Consider the following 16,208-nt stretch of genomic DNA (forward strand, 5'->3'; position numbering starts at 1 on the left):
ATTCTCTATGCTGCTATTACAACGTATTACAAAATGTGGTTTAGTATCGTAATAGTCGTAGTTTCCTAATCTGGACGTAAATAACCCAGTGTGTCAACAAAAGGGAAAAGCTAGCGTATTACAATTTCAGCCTTAACCGTCGAGATGTATATGCGTTGTGTTTTGTGTGCGTGTTTCGGTATCGCTAAAACAGAGGTCTAATTGTGTGTAACTGTACTTCTTCAAGCGAAACCCAGCTCGCATTTTTCTCTCTCTCTTTACACAATGAAAGCTCTGAATCAGGCCCGTTAGGGAGATGCAGTATTTCTTGATATCTCAAAAGCGTTTGACTCAGTAGCACACCAACACTTATTAACAAAATTATGAGTACATGGGGCATCAATCTAAACTGGCGCCTTGTTTTAAATGTTCAAAGATGAAAAATTCTGCATGTGAAAACGTACTATACCGTGACTACAACATCATCAATGACCAACATCTGAATTCAGTCAAGCTATGCATACACACAGCTATAACAGATTGTAGGGATATGTAAAGGAATGTTTCCATAGGCTCAGTCGAAGGTAATGAACGTGACAGACTTAGGTTCACTGACAGAGTGTTGAGAAAATGCTATCATTCTACAAAAGTTTTTCACAGAACAATCGTGCGACGCGCCAGAAATATTGCTCAAGCGTGGGAACCATTCCCAACAAAATGGTAAATGGTTCAAATGGCTCTGAGCACTTTGGGACTTACTTAAACCTAACTAACCTAAGGACATCACACACATCCGTGCCCGAGGCAGGATTGGAACAAGCGACCGTAACGGTCGCGCGTTTCCAGACAGTAGCGCCTAGAACCGCACGGCCACCCCGGCCGGCTCCCAACAAGACTAACAGGTGAAGTGGGGATATTTATACAACGAAGTGCAGCACACGATAGTCTGACTCATGGGAAAGCGAAACCGATGAGCCGAAGAACCGGAACTGTCAGTCGCTTCGAAACAGACGTCATCTATCCAGCGAAGGCCGCCTGAAGATGTTTCAAGAACCAGTACGAAGTGCGGAATCAATGCTAACGATACGTGCTTCTCAAGTATCGCTTCCGCAGCGGCCGCGGAGACAAGATTAGGCTAATTACAACACGCAAGCACGCGTTTAAGCAAACATTCTTCCCGCACTCCTAGTTAGAGTGGAACGGTAAGAAACTGAATACGTGGTTCACGGTAACTACCCTCAGCCATGCGCTTCACCGTGGTTTGCATATATGTAGGTCTGCACATCAGAAACTGTCCACATTCATCAAAAATTGCAACATATTCTGAGAAGGAAGGAATACTAAATAGTATGAAATACTATACTACCGGCCATTAAAATTGCTACACCACGAAAATGACGTGGTACAGACGCTAAATTTAACCTAAAGGAAGAGAATGCTGTGATATGCAAATGTTTGGCTTTTCAGAGCATTCACACAAGGTTGGCGTCGGCGGCGACGCGTACAACCGATTTCTCATACACAAACAGCAGTTGACCGGCGTTGCCTGCTGAAAAGTTGTTGTGATGCCTCGTGTAAGGAGGAGAAATGCGTACCATCACGTTTCCGACTTTCATAAAGGTCGGATTGTAGCCTATCGCGATTGCGGTTTATCGTATCGCGACATTCCTGCTCGCGTTGATCGAGATCCAATGACTGATAGCAGAATACAGAACGGTGGGTTCAGGAGGGTAATACGGAACGCCGCGCTGGATCCTAACGGCCTCGTATCACTAGCAGTCGAGATGACAGGCATCTTATCCGCATGGCTGTAACGGATCGTGCAGTCACGTCACGATCCCTGAGTCAACAGATGGGGGCGTTTGCAAGACAACCATCTGCACGAACAGTTCGACAACGTTTGCAGCAGCATGGACTATCAGCTCAGAGACCATGGCTGCGGTTACCCTTGACGGTGGAGCACGGACAGGAGCGCCTGCGATGGTGTACTCAAGGACAAACTTGGTTTCACGAATGGCAAAACGTCATTTTTTCGGATGAATCAAGATTCTGTTTACAGCGTCATGATGGTCGCATCCGTGTTTGGCGACATAGGGGTGAACGCACTGACGTATCACCCAGCGTGATGGTATGGTGTGTCATTGGTTGCACGTCTCGGTCACCTCTTGTTCGCAATGACGACACTTTGAACAGTGGACATTACATTTCAGATGTGTTACGACCCTTGGCTCTACGCTTCATTCGATCCCTGCGAAGCCCTACATTTCAGCAGGATAATACACGACCGCATGTTGCAAGTCCTGTACGGGCCTTTCTGTCTACAGAAAATGTTCGACTGCTGCCCTGGCCAGCACATTCTGCAGATCTCTCACCAATTGAAAACGTCTGGTCAATGGTGGCCGAGCAACTGGCTCGTTACAATATGCCAGTCACTACTCTTGATTAACTGTGGTATCGTGTTGAAGCTGCATAGGCAGCTGTACCTGTACACACCATCCAAGCTCTGTTGACTGAATGCCCAGGTGCATCAAGGCCGTTATTACGGCCAGAGGTGGTTGTTCTCGGTACTGATTTCTCAGGCTTTATGCACCCAAATTGCGTGAAAATGTTATCACATGTCAGTTCTAGTATAATTTATTTGTCCAATGAATACCCGTGTATCATCTGCATTTCTTCTTGATGTAGCAAATGGCCAGTAGTGTATTATCCAACGGCTTCCCTCAGATTTACGGCGTGTATAGTATGGAATTGGGAAAAATTTTGAGATATTTTATCGAAGAACTCCCCCCCCCCCCCCCCCCCCCACACACACACACTTTTATTTAGAGCCGTCAGTTTTCTAACTGGTTTGATGGAACCGTCCACGAATTTCTCTCTTTATGCCAATCTTTTCATCTCTGATAGGGAACCCCTTGTGCGTGAGGTCGCAAATTGCCAATGATATTTACGGTCTACGGCGTTCGACACCCCACATATTGCCTACCATGCTACCACAATACTGGCTGCTAGTGGCAACAGGGGGTGAGACTCGAGAGATATCCAATGGTGGGCACAGTATGGGGCTGAGGGTGCCTGAACTGCTTATTTGACGTGTAACAACAGTGCGGTAGTGCTACGGGTGTTGACACAAAGCAGAGCAATAGCAATGATAAACAAAGCAATCATTGCATTGTATTCTCAACAGCAGAAGCCAAAGTTGAAATTTCGTCAGAAAGGAACTCAAGGAATTTTGCAGAGTCGAAAGAAGTGGCAAATGGAATATTAGCGTTTCTGCAAGATGAATCAGTGAATGCATACGTTCGACCATGTACATGGGAAGTAAAATGGTGACAAATGAAAGTTATAATGAAACAGGTGTCGAAGCCTGTAGTTCATCATCCATGTCGGACAGGGTGCCACAAATCGCATCTCCAGTGAAGCAGTGAAGAACAATCGTTATACAAGGAGCTAATACTAAACGTATTTACGTACGTAGAAGATAATCCGTAACATAGTAAAAATACAGCTATGAACAGATATCGAATAAGTCTGCAGCAACGTGACCGTGTAACCCCTCCCGAACAGGCCATGAAGGCCCAACGGTACTGACCGACCGCCGTGTCATCCTCACCTCATAGGCGTCATCACTGGCTGCATATATGGAGTGCATGTGGTCAGCACACCGCTCTCCCAGCCGTATGTCAATTTCCGAAACCAGAGCCGCTACTTCTCAATCAAGTAGCTCCTCAGTTAACATGACCCTGTAGTGCATACGAAAAACTAAAAACATTCAAGAAAGGACAAGGCAAGCTTGTTACAAATACTGGTATTTTCGAGTGTGCAGTTCATGATACAGCAATCAGTCTTCATTCTCCTATGTCTCAGGCCGTTTTGCTTCGCAAAACAACTTACCTGTGACATTCTGACTACAGGGAATAAATTCCTAATGCACAATCCCATGAGTGCCAAAGAAATATAAGCATTGCGGCAGCGGCCTTCTTGCCTTCATTTAGGAATTATTCAAAGGGTGTGCATTTGCTGAAGTCACGTGACAACTGCTACACTGAAAGCGGATGTCCACGGCAGCAGCCAACATACAGTTATCCTCAAGGTCCTCGGCTTTTGACAAGACAAGTAAGCGGAATCAAGGGAGGCTCCTTGGACCCCAGAATATGCTATGGCATAGATACTATTAGAACAACATCTAAAAAGGTATATGAATTTCATCACATAATACGAGGGTGAGTCAAATGAAAACCATAAATTTGCAACAACAAATCGAAATTTCGGGCCGTTATCCTGTACGTTGGTAAGTGACCTACAAACAACGTGCATATGGCCTGCAGGTGGCAACACAGTGCAGATGCACACATACCGTCGCAGTAGCAGTATAAAGATGGCCGCCCCACTTGCGACTAGCACCGGGGAAGAACAGCATTCTGTTATTCGATTTTTGCGTAGTGAAGGTGTGAAACCTATTGAAATTCATCGGCGAATGAAGGTTCAGTGCGGTGTTGCATGTTTGTCACAGCAGCACGACTACGAATAGAGTAGGAAGTTCGCAAATGGTGAGACTTCAGTGGAAGATGCTCCTCGTGTAGGTCAGGCACAACGAGTTGTGACTCCACAGAACATTGCAGCAGTTGAAGCCATAGTGAAGGAAAACCGCCGAGTGACACTGAATGATACTGCAACTTGTTTACAGATTAGTCATGGGTCAGCATACCACATTGTACTCCAGTTTCACTAAGTGTCTGCAAGATGGGTGCCATAGCAGCTGACTCCTGAAACGGGAGAACGACGTATTGATGCTTCTGAAGAACTTATTCGGGGCTGTGAACGAGAAGGCGATGGCTTCCTTGCAACAATCGTTACTGGGGACGAAACCTGGGTTCACTTCCACCAACCGGAAACGAGTGTCTTCCTCATCCACCATACTCACTAGACCTTGCCCCAAGCGATTTCCGTATGTTTGGTCCTCTCAGAGACGCAATGGGAGGAAAGAAGTTCCGCTCTGATGAAGAGGTACACCACGCAATGCATGAGTGGTTGCGAGGACTACCAAAAGAATTTTTTTCTAAAGGAATTTATGCACTTTGTAAGCGCTGGAGGACTTGCATTGAGCGTGGGGGAGATTCTGTTGAAAAGTGATAGAGCTTTGTACCACTTCTGCACAATAAATAATTTTTAAAAAAATATTTAAGATATTCTTCCACTGTGATGATTACTTTATTGTTTCAGAGACATAACCACAGACTCATGACTCAACGGCAGTTATGACCAAGGGCAGAAAATCTGGATCATTTCGAATTATCGTTTGTAACTAAGAGCATCCCTGATGGCAATGGCCTCTTTGATCGGCGTTCAAAAACCGACGAACGTCGCCACGTGTCTAATCCATGTGTTAGAATGTGATGACATGTCCGATATGAAATTCCAGCAATTTCACAAAGAGAGTGGATTGTCTCGTGGATCACTTAAAGCACTCCATCGAACACTGTGCATTACGAAGATCGATCGGAATGTTTCTCATACTACCCACAACTCCAGCCATCTCTAAATTACTTAAATCATTCAAATGTTGTTTCTTGGCTCTAGCTTTCTTCACCAAAACCCTCGCTTAGTCTACGGTAGATTTTACCTGCAGTTTTACGGGACGTCAAATAAAACTTAGCACAGATCCTTTGCTCCTTCAACTCATTCATTTCGAAGTTCTCATCCACAGAAGTGCACGGTGTAGAGAGACCAACAACTACGTTCACTCCGATGCACTCACAATTGCTCCAGCAGAGGGATACTACTAGAGGCTCCCAATCGACGGGCATTTGTACTGCTGATTGTTTTGACGTCATATTCATATTCTTCGAAATCTTCGTATACCGAAATGACCATTCGAACCATTGAATTGTTTGCTGTTAGCGATATTTATCTGTATTGTCTCGTATTCAAATGTAACAAAAACGGAGTTTTCCAGTTAGCAGGTCGATGAACTTAAGCCATGTGTTTCAGGGGGAACCACACGTTTGACCTGGTCATCATGGAGCTCATGCCGTTCCAGGCTTTCTACGGCCTGGTCCACATAGTGGGATCTCCTCCGTTGGTCGGAATGATTACGCTGTCTGCTTTCGCACCCAATTACCTATCCCTGGGAAACCCTATGAACCCAGCATACGTGCCAGACGTCTGGGTCGGCTACTCGGATCATATGGACTTCTGGCAGCGCCTTTACAACACATACTTCTACCTCGTGTTCTATTACGCGTGGTACTTCGATATACTGCCGAACCAGGAGGCCATCCGGAGGGAATATTTTGGACCAGATGGACCGTCAGTGTACGAAACAAACCGGAACTTCAGCCTCTTCATCCTCAACAACCATTTCGCTACGGAATACCCCCGTCCGCATCTACCCAGCGTCGTAGAGATAACTGGAATTCACATTGAGGCGCAGGCCCCGCCACTGCCTAAGGTAAGTGTTACATTGTTCTCTATGTAGTGACTCAACAACACCACTAGAACAGGAAACTGTAGCACAGATACGGGTTCTGTGTACAAGATAACATATGTCATAGTGTTGCACTCATATCAGTATTTTTCATTTCCTTTGTCGCCTCAGACTTTTAGTTTATTTTATTGTGATAAGTATCGTAAACTGCCTACTCACAGCTTTATATGAATGATTAATTTATAAATTAATTATAGAAACAAGTTTCTTCCATACCTCTTCTTTTATTTCATATTAGTTTCCTTGACTATACCATTTTCCCACAGAGGTGAAGTCTGATAAATATAATATTGCATACCGAACACACTGTAGTTGCAAAGCAACACTTGCGTTTCATGTGCTGTGTGCACTGGCAGTAAGTCTCTAATAAGTCTATATGTGATCTATCAAGATGATAAAGTCATTGTGTTACGACAAAGCAGTTGCACATGCAAAATAAAATTATAGCCAGTGTAGAAAACTAGAATGGAATAAAATCGCGTAGTTCGCAGTTGGAACATGATTATTTCTGTCTTGCACGTTAGTGTGCATATTTTGCAAGTGTTCCTCCACAGAGCGCTATTTTCCGTGACTATTTTCCGTGGCTCGAGAACACCAACACCGTGCGGTTCAACTCTATGGCTAGGCTAGTGTCGTTGTCATGTCCAAACAAGCTCGCCCACATCCGTGAATTCAGAGGCTGCGCACAGCACATGAAACTGACGCGTTCCTCGGCCCCTTCAATCGGTATCGTCCACACTATTAATCATATACGAACCGCTTACGACAGAAAGAAAACGTGTCCATATTTACTACTCCTAAATTAGAGACAAAGAGCTGAATTAAATTCGTTTCAAAATGGCTCTGAGCACTATGCGACTTAACTCCTGAGGTCATCAGTCGCTTACAACTTAGAACTAATTAAACCTAACTAACCTCAGGACCTCACACACATCTATGCCCGAGGCAGGATTCGAACCTGCGACCGTAGCAGTCGCTTGGCTCCAGACTGCAGCGCCTAGAACGGCACAGCCACTCCGGCCGGCCCAAATTATTTTAATGCAATTTATTTTCTTAAATATAATTCTCATTTCTTGATGTAGGTATATGTCATGTATGACGTAAGGGGTAGGAGGGAAACGGCTTAGTTGGTCTTCGACATGTTTCCTTTCTGCCATACACAGGATTCACAAATTAATTTTAGAGTTAAGTTACTTATTTTAAAACAGAACTGTACGTATAAACCTCGTTTATTGTAATAAAAGTTTTCTGCTACACATTTTGTAATGAAATTGACGTTTTGCATTGTTTCACTAGTCAGTTATCTTCACTCTTACACCACGAATACAGTTGTTCTCGGCCATGATGTGAATGAGTTCCAATGCTGCAGCTTGTCTTGAGGGATACGGACCAAAGATTTATCGGTCTCATCTACTTTATTGTTATTTATTGCCAATACTGAGACGTATATTTTCTGTCAATAGAGTTCGCCGGCCGCGGTGGCCGTGCGGTTCTGGCGCTGCAGTCCGGAACCGCGAGGCTGCTACGGTCGCAGGTTCGAATCCTGCCTCGGGCATTGGTGTGTGTGATGTCCTTACGTTAGTTAGGTTTAAGTAGTTCTGAGTTCTAGGGGACTTATCACCTAAGATGTTGAGTCCCATAGTGCTCAGAGCCATTTGAACCATTTTTAACAATAGAGTTCTAAAAGTTGTACAGACGTCTTCCGTACCAAAGTGTCCATCATCAAACCAGCGATATTCATGTTGCACGTAACATTACGACGATTTTGAGCAGAAAAGTCATCTCGTGGTGTTTCGGAATAGTGAGGCCCCTTTCAAGACGTCTAGGAACGACTTTAGCATACGAATCATCACGCAAGCAGGTTCGTTTGTAGAATGTAGGTCACCATGAACAGTAGTCAATAAAAGAATTCACCTTAATTTGAGCAGTGGGAAACTCGTTATCGCTTTTTAGGGAATATTTTGCAAGTTCAGTAGCGTCATCAACTGTTAAGTACCCTTCCTCTTTCTTCACCTTGTTCCTAATTATAGCGCGCCACCAGCATCATGTCCAGGACAAGCTCCCTATTTGATATAAACAAAAAATTAACAGCGTAGAGTGACCCGTATTATCGTGTAAACAGGTTTCTATAATGTGGTGGACATTTTTCCTCTCAGAACCGTAACCGTCAGAGAGCAGAAATTTACATATTTCCGACTTGTTGCCCTTCTGCAGGAAGCGATTTATGACTTTCAGATTAGTTATGCAAGATTAAACTTAGCATACCTTCTATCTGTTTTCACAGATCTGAAGATTTTCAGTACATGAACGAAACCGGAGTTGGCTGTAGGAATCGAGTGCATCACTATGACATGCTTGCCTTTTTCCTTCACACATTTGCACTACACTGAGCCTTCTGATTGCTAGTATTCACCATAAAAGTGTAGACACAGATGGCGCTCTGGTAGCTATCCCGCTATTCTATGTGTTGGCGCACGACGTTGAAACCATTATCGGTACATCTACTATCAACCAGATGGCATACACTGTCATCGAATCAAAATCGACGTCTTATTTCAACATGTACTACTTTTTTCTGGCAGTGTAGTTCAGACAAGATGAGAATAGAAACTTTTTAACTATGGCACGGAGAAGAATACTGAAGATTAGGTAGTAGTTAGAATATAACTAACAAATAGATATTGAAACGAACTGAAGGAAAAAGAATATTATAGCATAGCTTGATCAAAAGAAGAGATTGGTTAATAAGAAACATCTTGTGCTAGCAATGAATCGTCGTTTTGGTAATGGAAGGAAGCGTAGTAGAAAAATTGTAGAGTGAGACCAAGACATTAATACTGAAAGCAGGTTCAAATGGGTGTAGGATGCAGCAGATAATCGGAGATGAAGAGTCTTGCACAGGATAGAGTGGAGAGCTGCAACAAACCTGTATTCGGACTCAATACCACATCACCACCACCACCACCAACAACAACAGCAACAACAATGAATAAATAATTTATCAATAATCCACTGAAACTTGTAAAGAGTAATACTTTGCATGCTAGAAGAAATTATCTTCATTACTCATTCCTAATGCTATGACTGACTCAGAAAAAGAGTCCAATATCTAGTCGCAAAAATCTTTTTATTTCTTTCCCAATAACATAGAATGTCTGAAAGACAGCAAAGCAGTTTTTCAATCTAACCTGAAATCATGTCTTCTGGAAATCCCTCTGGTTAGTTTGGTTTTATGTTACATATTGTTTCACTTGCAATACGTTTAGTAACAATGACTAACATTTTCATATATATTAAATTGAAGGTACTGCACAAGCAAATAATCTTTAAACGGCAAGAAAACAACCTTACTCAGAGACAATTCATATATACATGGAATTTAAAGATATTTGTTGCACGTCATATTGTTAGAAATCATGCATATTATGTATGTAACACGTAAGTAAATGCAGTGATAGATACTAGCCCTGTAGTTTTAATTAGTGAGGTGCAGGACCATGAATAAGCACAATTTCCACAAAGAAGTTTTATTACACAATATTTGTGAAACTGATAGGCAATGAGGACCTTCAAGTGACAAGTTGAATTATTAAAATAACATTTACTTCAGCGCTTCAGCGCAATTAAAGAGAGATACTTCTGAAATAATTTCGTACACATGCATTGACTTAAAAATGTTAAACATGAGAGTTAAGAAGGACATTTACATCGTTATAATACCAGTTCAAACGGCTAGTAGTTTTTGGCTTAGAAAAAGACACGCAAGATGCCAACTGTACTTGTTTAAACACAATCGCAAACAATGGACTTTCGAAGCCGAACGCCACTGGTGTACGCTCGATGACTGCACGACACAAAGCTTTTTGCCTCACCTGGGCCTTTCAACACTGACTTTGGACTGTTCATGACCGGGAACATTTTGCCTGACGGGACGAGTCTCCCTTCAAATTGCATCGAGCGGATGGACGTGTTCGGCTGTGGAGACAACCTCAGGAATCCATGGACCCTGCATGTCGGCGGGGGAATGTTCAAGCGGGTGGAGGCTCTGTAATGGTGTGGAGCGTGTGCATCTGGGGTAATATGGGACCCCAGATACGTGTAGATACGACTCTGACATGTGACACATACGTAAACATCCTGTCTGATTACTTGCATTCATGCATGTCCATTGTGCATACCATTGTGCATTCCGACGGACTTGGGCAATTCCAGCAAAGCAACGCGACATACCGCACGTCCACAATTGCTACAGAGTGGCTCCAGAAACACTCTTCTGAGTTTAAACACTTCCGCTGGCCACCAAACTCCCCAGACATGAACATTATTGAGCATATCTGTGATGTCTGCAACGTACTCTTCAGAATTGATCTCCACCCCCTGGTACTCTTACATTTATGGACAGTCCTGCTGGATTCACGATGACAATTCCCTCCATCCACTGCTTCAGACATTAGTCGACTCCATGATACGTCGTGTTCTGGCACTTCTGCGTGGTCGCGGGGGCCATACACGATATTAGGCAGTTTCACCAGTTTCCTTGGCTCTTCAGTGTATATCATTCCTTATGGTACTATGTGCCGGTCACAAAACCAGATCTAGAGACAGGAATGCGTCTATATGTAGTTCTAATTTCTCTTATGTTGGCTACAAATGTCGGTTCACAATAGGGTTTTAGAGCATGTTGACTGAAGCTGTTGGTGCCAAGTTGAGAATTACCTTATTTGTTGTTTTGGCTAAGTCTTACACTTAGTAAGAAGTGTGTTACAGCAAAAAAACGTACCCTGCTACCAAGTGTGTCCAGCAATGGGTTGGTCACAGCTCTTTTTCTTCTCCGCAGAAAACAGTATGTTAGTCTCTCTTGTGATACATCGATCGTAATATACCACTACATGCATTGTCAGAACACATGAGATCGCCCGAGTTAAATCTCACTGACCATTCAGTGAACATAATCGTAAGGTCGATTCATGCAGAAAATCCTGCACCAGCAACACATCCGCATTTGTGGACGGCTATAGTGGCAGCGTGGTTCAATATTTCTGCAGGGGACCTCCAATGACTTGTTCAGTCAACGTCACGTCGATTTGCTGCACTATGCCGCGAATAAGAGGTCGGACACGACGTTAGGAGATATCCCATGACTTCTGTCATCTCTATGTTATCATGGATGACGATGTTGACGCTGTTATGATGTAATGATTGTGCTGCTGGCGCATCAGAAAGGACATGCCCATGATGGAGTTGGAATAATGAGTAGACCCTATTACAGTGGGGCTCGGTGGAGCCATACGAAACCACTAACACAATTTGAGAGCGAGGATGGAAGAGGGACAAAACCGAAGAATTGGGTGAACAGGAGCGTTGGTGGTGAAGGCAAGGAGGGTATATCTTGGAGCGGATTTCATCTCTGGATAGTGCATACTGGTCGAACGTTCGGTAGGAGAGAATGAATAAGGCATGGAGGTGCGTGGCAGGTAAGATAGCGTTATGGCGCAACTAGGTACCTGAATAGGGGATTGGTGGGTTGCATATTGATTGCTTTGACCTTTTTTCAGTTAAAGTGATGGATCCGAATGTGCTCCAAGAAAAGAAGGTCTCTGAAGTGGAGAGTTCGTGCGGCAATAGAACTTATTAACGTAGGCAGTTCCGGAACGTGAAGCGATGTGTACGTCTTTCCACGATTTCAAGGGATTCCCAGAACTTAGGAGAGACGAAGTTGTAGAAAACATTGTTATAAGTTTGGATTGGGAAGATGATGGATATTTCGCAACGGATAATGATACAATGATGCAGATTCCAGGTGTTGTCTGTTGGTAGTTTAAGCCGATATAGGGCTTCGTGTTCGATGTTGAGAAGGTTTGCTTTGCATGTTACTTTTCTGTCGAAAGTTAATCTAAAATATTTTCTTCACTTTCTTTGTTAGTTAGAGGAATAGGTTGGTTGTATATGGAGAGGAAATCTGCAAGGAAGCAATTGTAAAGTGATGTGTCCAAGGATTGTGGCTTTGTTTCTCTGTTGATTTACTTGACGGTCCCACTTGTTACACCACTCGATCAAGAGTGACATTCGGACGAAAGGCAACGAGATTATAATTATTCAGCTGTTGTGTTATTTCCACTATTGCAGGACATCCAGGAGTTCATGGACGAAGCGGAACACGGAGTGATCTACTTCAGTCTAGGCTCCAACGTCAAGAGTAATTCGTTGCCTTGGGAGAAGATACAGGCCTTCCTGGATGCGTTTCGAGTGCTGCCACAGCGAGTCCTTTGGAAATGGGAGAACGACTCGTTGCCTGGACAACCAGATAACGTTATGATCAACAAGTGGCTGCCACAGCAGGGTGTCCTAAGTGAGTTGTGTTTATTAGTTTTTGTTTTTGTGTGTCCAGTCTTCTGACTGAAGGTTTGAGGGACTTTGACCATTCACTCATGTAAAAATTAAATGGAAAACTGCAGCCGTCCTTCCGATGTTATTTATTATATATCTACCAGTTCCGGTGATTCAGTACACCATCTATAGGCCTTAACTGTATCCACAATCCCATCTGTGGCCAACATCTATGAACTAGTTTCCGTAGACTGTAACAACGGTGTTGTGACTCTAGAAACCAGGTAGCTACTACGATCTACCTACATAACAAATGAAGAAGCTGCCATAGGTTTAGTGAATTAAAGATTCTTCCAAAGTGCTTTTTTATTCCAGTCTCTGGTCACAAATTAATTCTTTAGACGATGACGATCCTCAGATCTAAAATATATACATCTAATGAGCAGTGTGTCTTTTAACATAAAACAGCAATGTGTATCATAATATACTGTCATACACCAGGGAAATGTACAGATAAATTATGGTATATCTTACCTTTTTTTACACCACGTTCTAAAGTGATACGGCCATAATGGCATCGTCAAAACATATAAATATAATCAGCATAGCATCGTCACATAGATTTAAAATATGGTGTAGAATAGGCCACATCGTTCCCATAGTGATTGCTGCCAACTAGCTACTGAGGTGCAGTAGCATCCATAAACCTGCTTACCTACACCCTCCCTAGGTGTCGCTACTGTGGGCTTGCTTATATGTAGTCATCATTTACGCAAAAACATAATCTGATAAAAGCACATTAGATAAAATGCATGTAGCAGACTTATTAAAATTGATGACTATCATAGAAACCAATTGTGATACATTAAAAGATGAATGCAGTTACCCACGTACAATTATTAAGAGAAAATATATGAAGAGTATAGGTCCGACCCTTATTTTTTTATGGCAAATTTATGGTCAACAATTCATATAGCCTAACACTTTGCCTGTGGCAACCTATAAATTACTAATGAAAGATAAAATGTCTTCATGACAGCTGAAAAAGAGTCAGATCAATGAACAGCGCCCTCTTTTGGGTCAGCCGTTAGGAGCTTATGTAGGCGAGCACCGATCGTAAGAACTTAACCAATAGAGGGCTTTACATACATCGTGACATGTCTCCCACAGCAAACTTTTATACAACATATACGCATTCAATAAATAAAATTATAAAGTTTGGCTATACATTCCATGAGTAGGTAGGAAGTAATCAGTTACAAGATTAGAGCGACTACTGTGCGGAAGTATGGGAACTGCATTCTGTTCTCAACATAACTCTAGGATAGGTATAAATACGCGAGACATTATTTGGTTATCCCCAACCTCCCCCCCCCCCCCCCTCTCCAGTACACCTCTTGCAATAAGCTGATGACACTGCATTCCTCGCCCTCGCTCCTACCCTCCAACGGTCCCAACGCCTTCTACAGAATCACCTTGACCTTTTTGCCGCATGGTGTAACCAGTGGCTCCTGAAAATCAATCCCTCCAAGAACCAGGCAATCATCATAGGTAATACCACACGCTCCTTCCGGCTCCTGGATTTCTCCCTTACCGTCTGCGCCCGTTCTGTCCGCCTCACCCCCACCCCCACCCCCACCCCCACCCTCCCCCTCACCCTCACCTACCTCGGTCTCACCATTGACCCTCACCTCACCTGGGTCCCTCATCACTGCTCCATACAATCCAAAGCCCACAACAGCCTCCGACTCTTCAGACGCCTCTCTGGCCGGACATGGGGGTTGCACCCCTCTACCATCCTCCACACCTACAAATCCTTAATCCGTCCCATCCTTTGTTATGGCAGTCCCGCCTGGATATCTACCCCCCCCCCCCCAAAATTCTATGTCCCTCCAGATCCTTGAGCGTCATGCACTCCACCTCGCCTTCCGTATACGCCTTCCGTATATCGAACTCGGGCCCTTAGAATTAACATTTTGTCGCGCTGACCACTTTTTTAATCTCATTTTGTTCGTTTTTGGTCGTTGTAGTTGTTCTGAAAGGATGTTCCATGACACTTGTTCAAGTTCGTCATTCATCCATTCACTCAGTTTTTTTGTTACAGAGGGCAGCTATCTCTCCCACCCAACACGCTGAGCTACTGTGCTGGCTATTACACATTAATGTGACTAACGCCTGTGTTCCAGGTCGACATTGTAATGCTATTTGAATTACGTAACCATTTCGGAACCTCACCTCAACCTCTCGATACGAGCAATATTCTAGTGTGTTTCTGTAAAGTAGTTAACATATTTCTGAGACAACATTCAGATTTGATTTCATTAATGTAGAGGTACTTTAATACATCGATATGTTTATGATGCAATGATATTATTCTTATGTGTATTCTTTCTTTTGTCACTATGATCTTTGTCGTACTTGTAACTCTGATTTATGGGCGCGTAAGCGGTTGTTAGAGAATCAAGTTTTGGTCTTCATGTTGAAAAGACGCAAATTGTAGTCAGTTTATAAAATGTGAACTTTAACAGTGAGGAAGATATTTTCAAGTATGTTTTAAATTGTGAAGTGATGTTTTGTGAGTTACGTCATATTGCAACAAAAGTAATAAAAAAAGAAGTGAAACTTAAATTTGGAGTGCTGATTAGTTTTTTACATCAGCGTTGTGCTAACTTGCAAAAGTTTAATCTTCAAGAATGGTTTATGAAACACATCTATAAAACTTTTGAATATCGCAGAATGACACCTAGGTCTCTTTGCATCCGAGCTTAGAGTCATCAATACCTAGATTTTCGACGACTGAGCCATGAGTTCACAACGAGACCAGCGTGGGAAACACGAAAAGATGACTGCCTGGTTTATCCATTATTTCATGAAATGACTTTATTAACTGTAAGACACCTGCCACATAATATAACGTTGTTGTTGCCCGAAAATGCAATATTTAGTAGCGTGAGCAACACTACAATCATAATTAATTTTTGACCCTTGTTGTGGTAGGGTTATTAGAACATGCAATAACTGCTCACAGAATCCATGTCCTCATTTTTGCATGGAAAATGGTTACGGATAAATAAAAAATACTTATTTACTTCGTAAACTTTTTTCGCTGAAGCTAAAACTCTCTTTCTCTCTCCCCACAGGATGTGGTTTGAGAGAGAGGGTTTTACAAATGTTAACCCAAACAAGACTGATTACTCCGAATCTAATAAAAAATTAGCTCTGTGAGTCAGATAGTTTTTTTAGTTAATGAGTTCACTCGTTAGTAAATAGGACGTTTGGTTAGTTAGTTAGCTAGTCAGATGATTTGTTTGATAATTAAAAGCTGTGTCGCCTCATGACTACGAAACAACAAAACTTATCCGAATCTGCGGAAAAATTAATATTAATTAATATTTGCGTCAACATTTGTAAAACTCTT

The 16,208-nt window shown here is 42.8% G+C and overlaps 1 protein-coding gene across 2 annotated transcripts in view; it reads left to right on the top strand.

Annotated features, from left to right (window-relative positions):
• The window catches only part of LOC126336628 (UDP-glycosyltransferase UGT5-like), a 192,442-nt gene that overhangs the window by 147,471 nt on the left and 28,763 nt on the right, over window positions 1-16,208 (top strand). For both annotated transcript variants that reach the window (XM_050000521.1, XM_050000520.1), the window contains exons 4-5: window positions 5,968-6,427; window positions 12,590-12,812. In XM_050000521.1, coding sequence (XP_049856478.1) covers window positions 5,968-6,427; window positions 12,590-12,812 — 683 coding nt within the window. The remainder of the gene's footprint in view (window positions 1-5,967; window positions 6,428-12,589; window positions 12,813-16,208) is intronic.

This window comes from Schistocerca gregaria, chromosome 2 (assembly GCF_023897955.1).
Source record: "Schistocerca gregaria isolate iqSchGreg1 chromosome 2, iqSchGreg1.2, whole genome shotgun sequence".
In the NCBI taxonomy this organism is placed as follows: domain Eukaryota; kingdom Metazoa; phylum Arthropoda; class Insecta; order Orthoptera; family Acrididae; genus Schistocerca; species Schistocerca gregaria.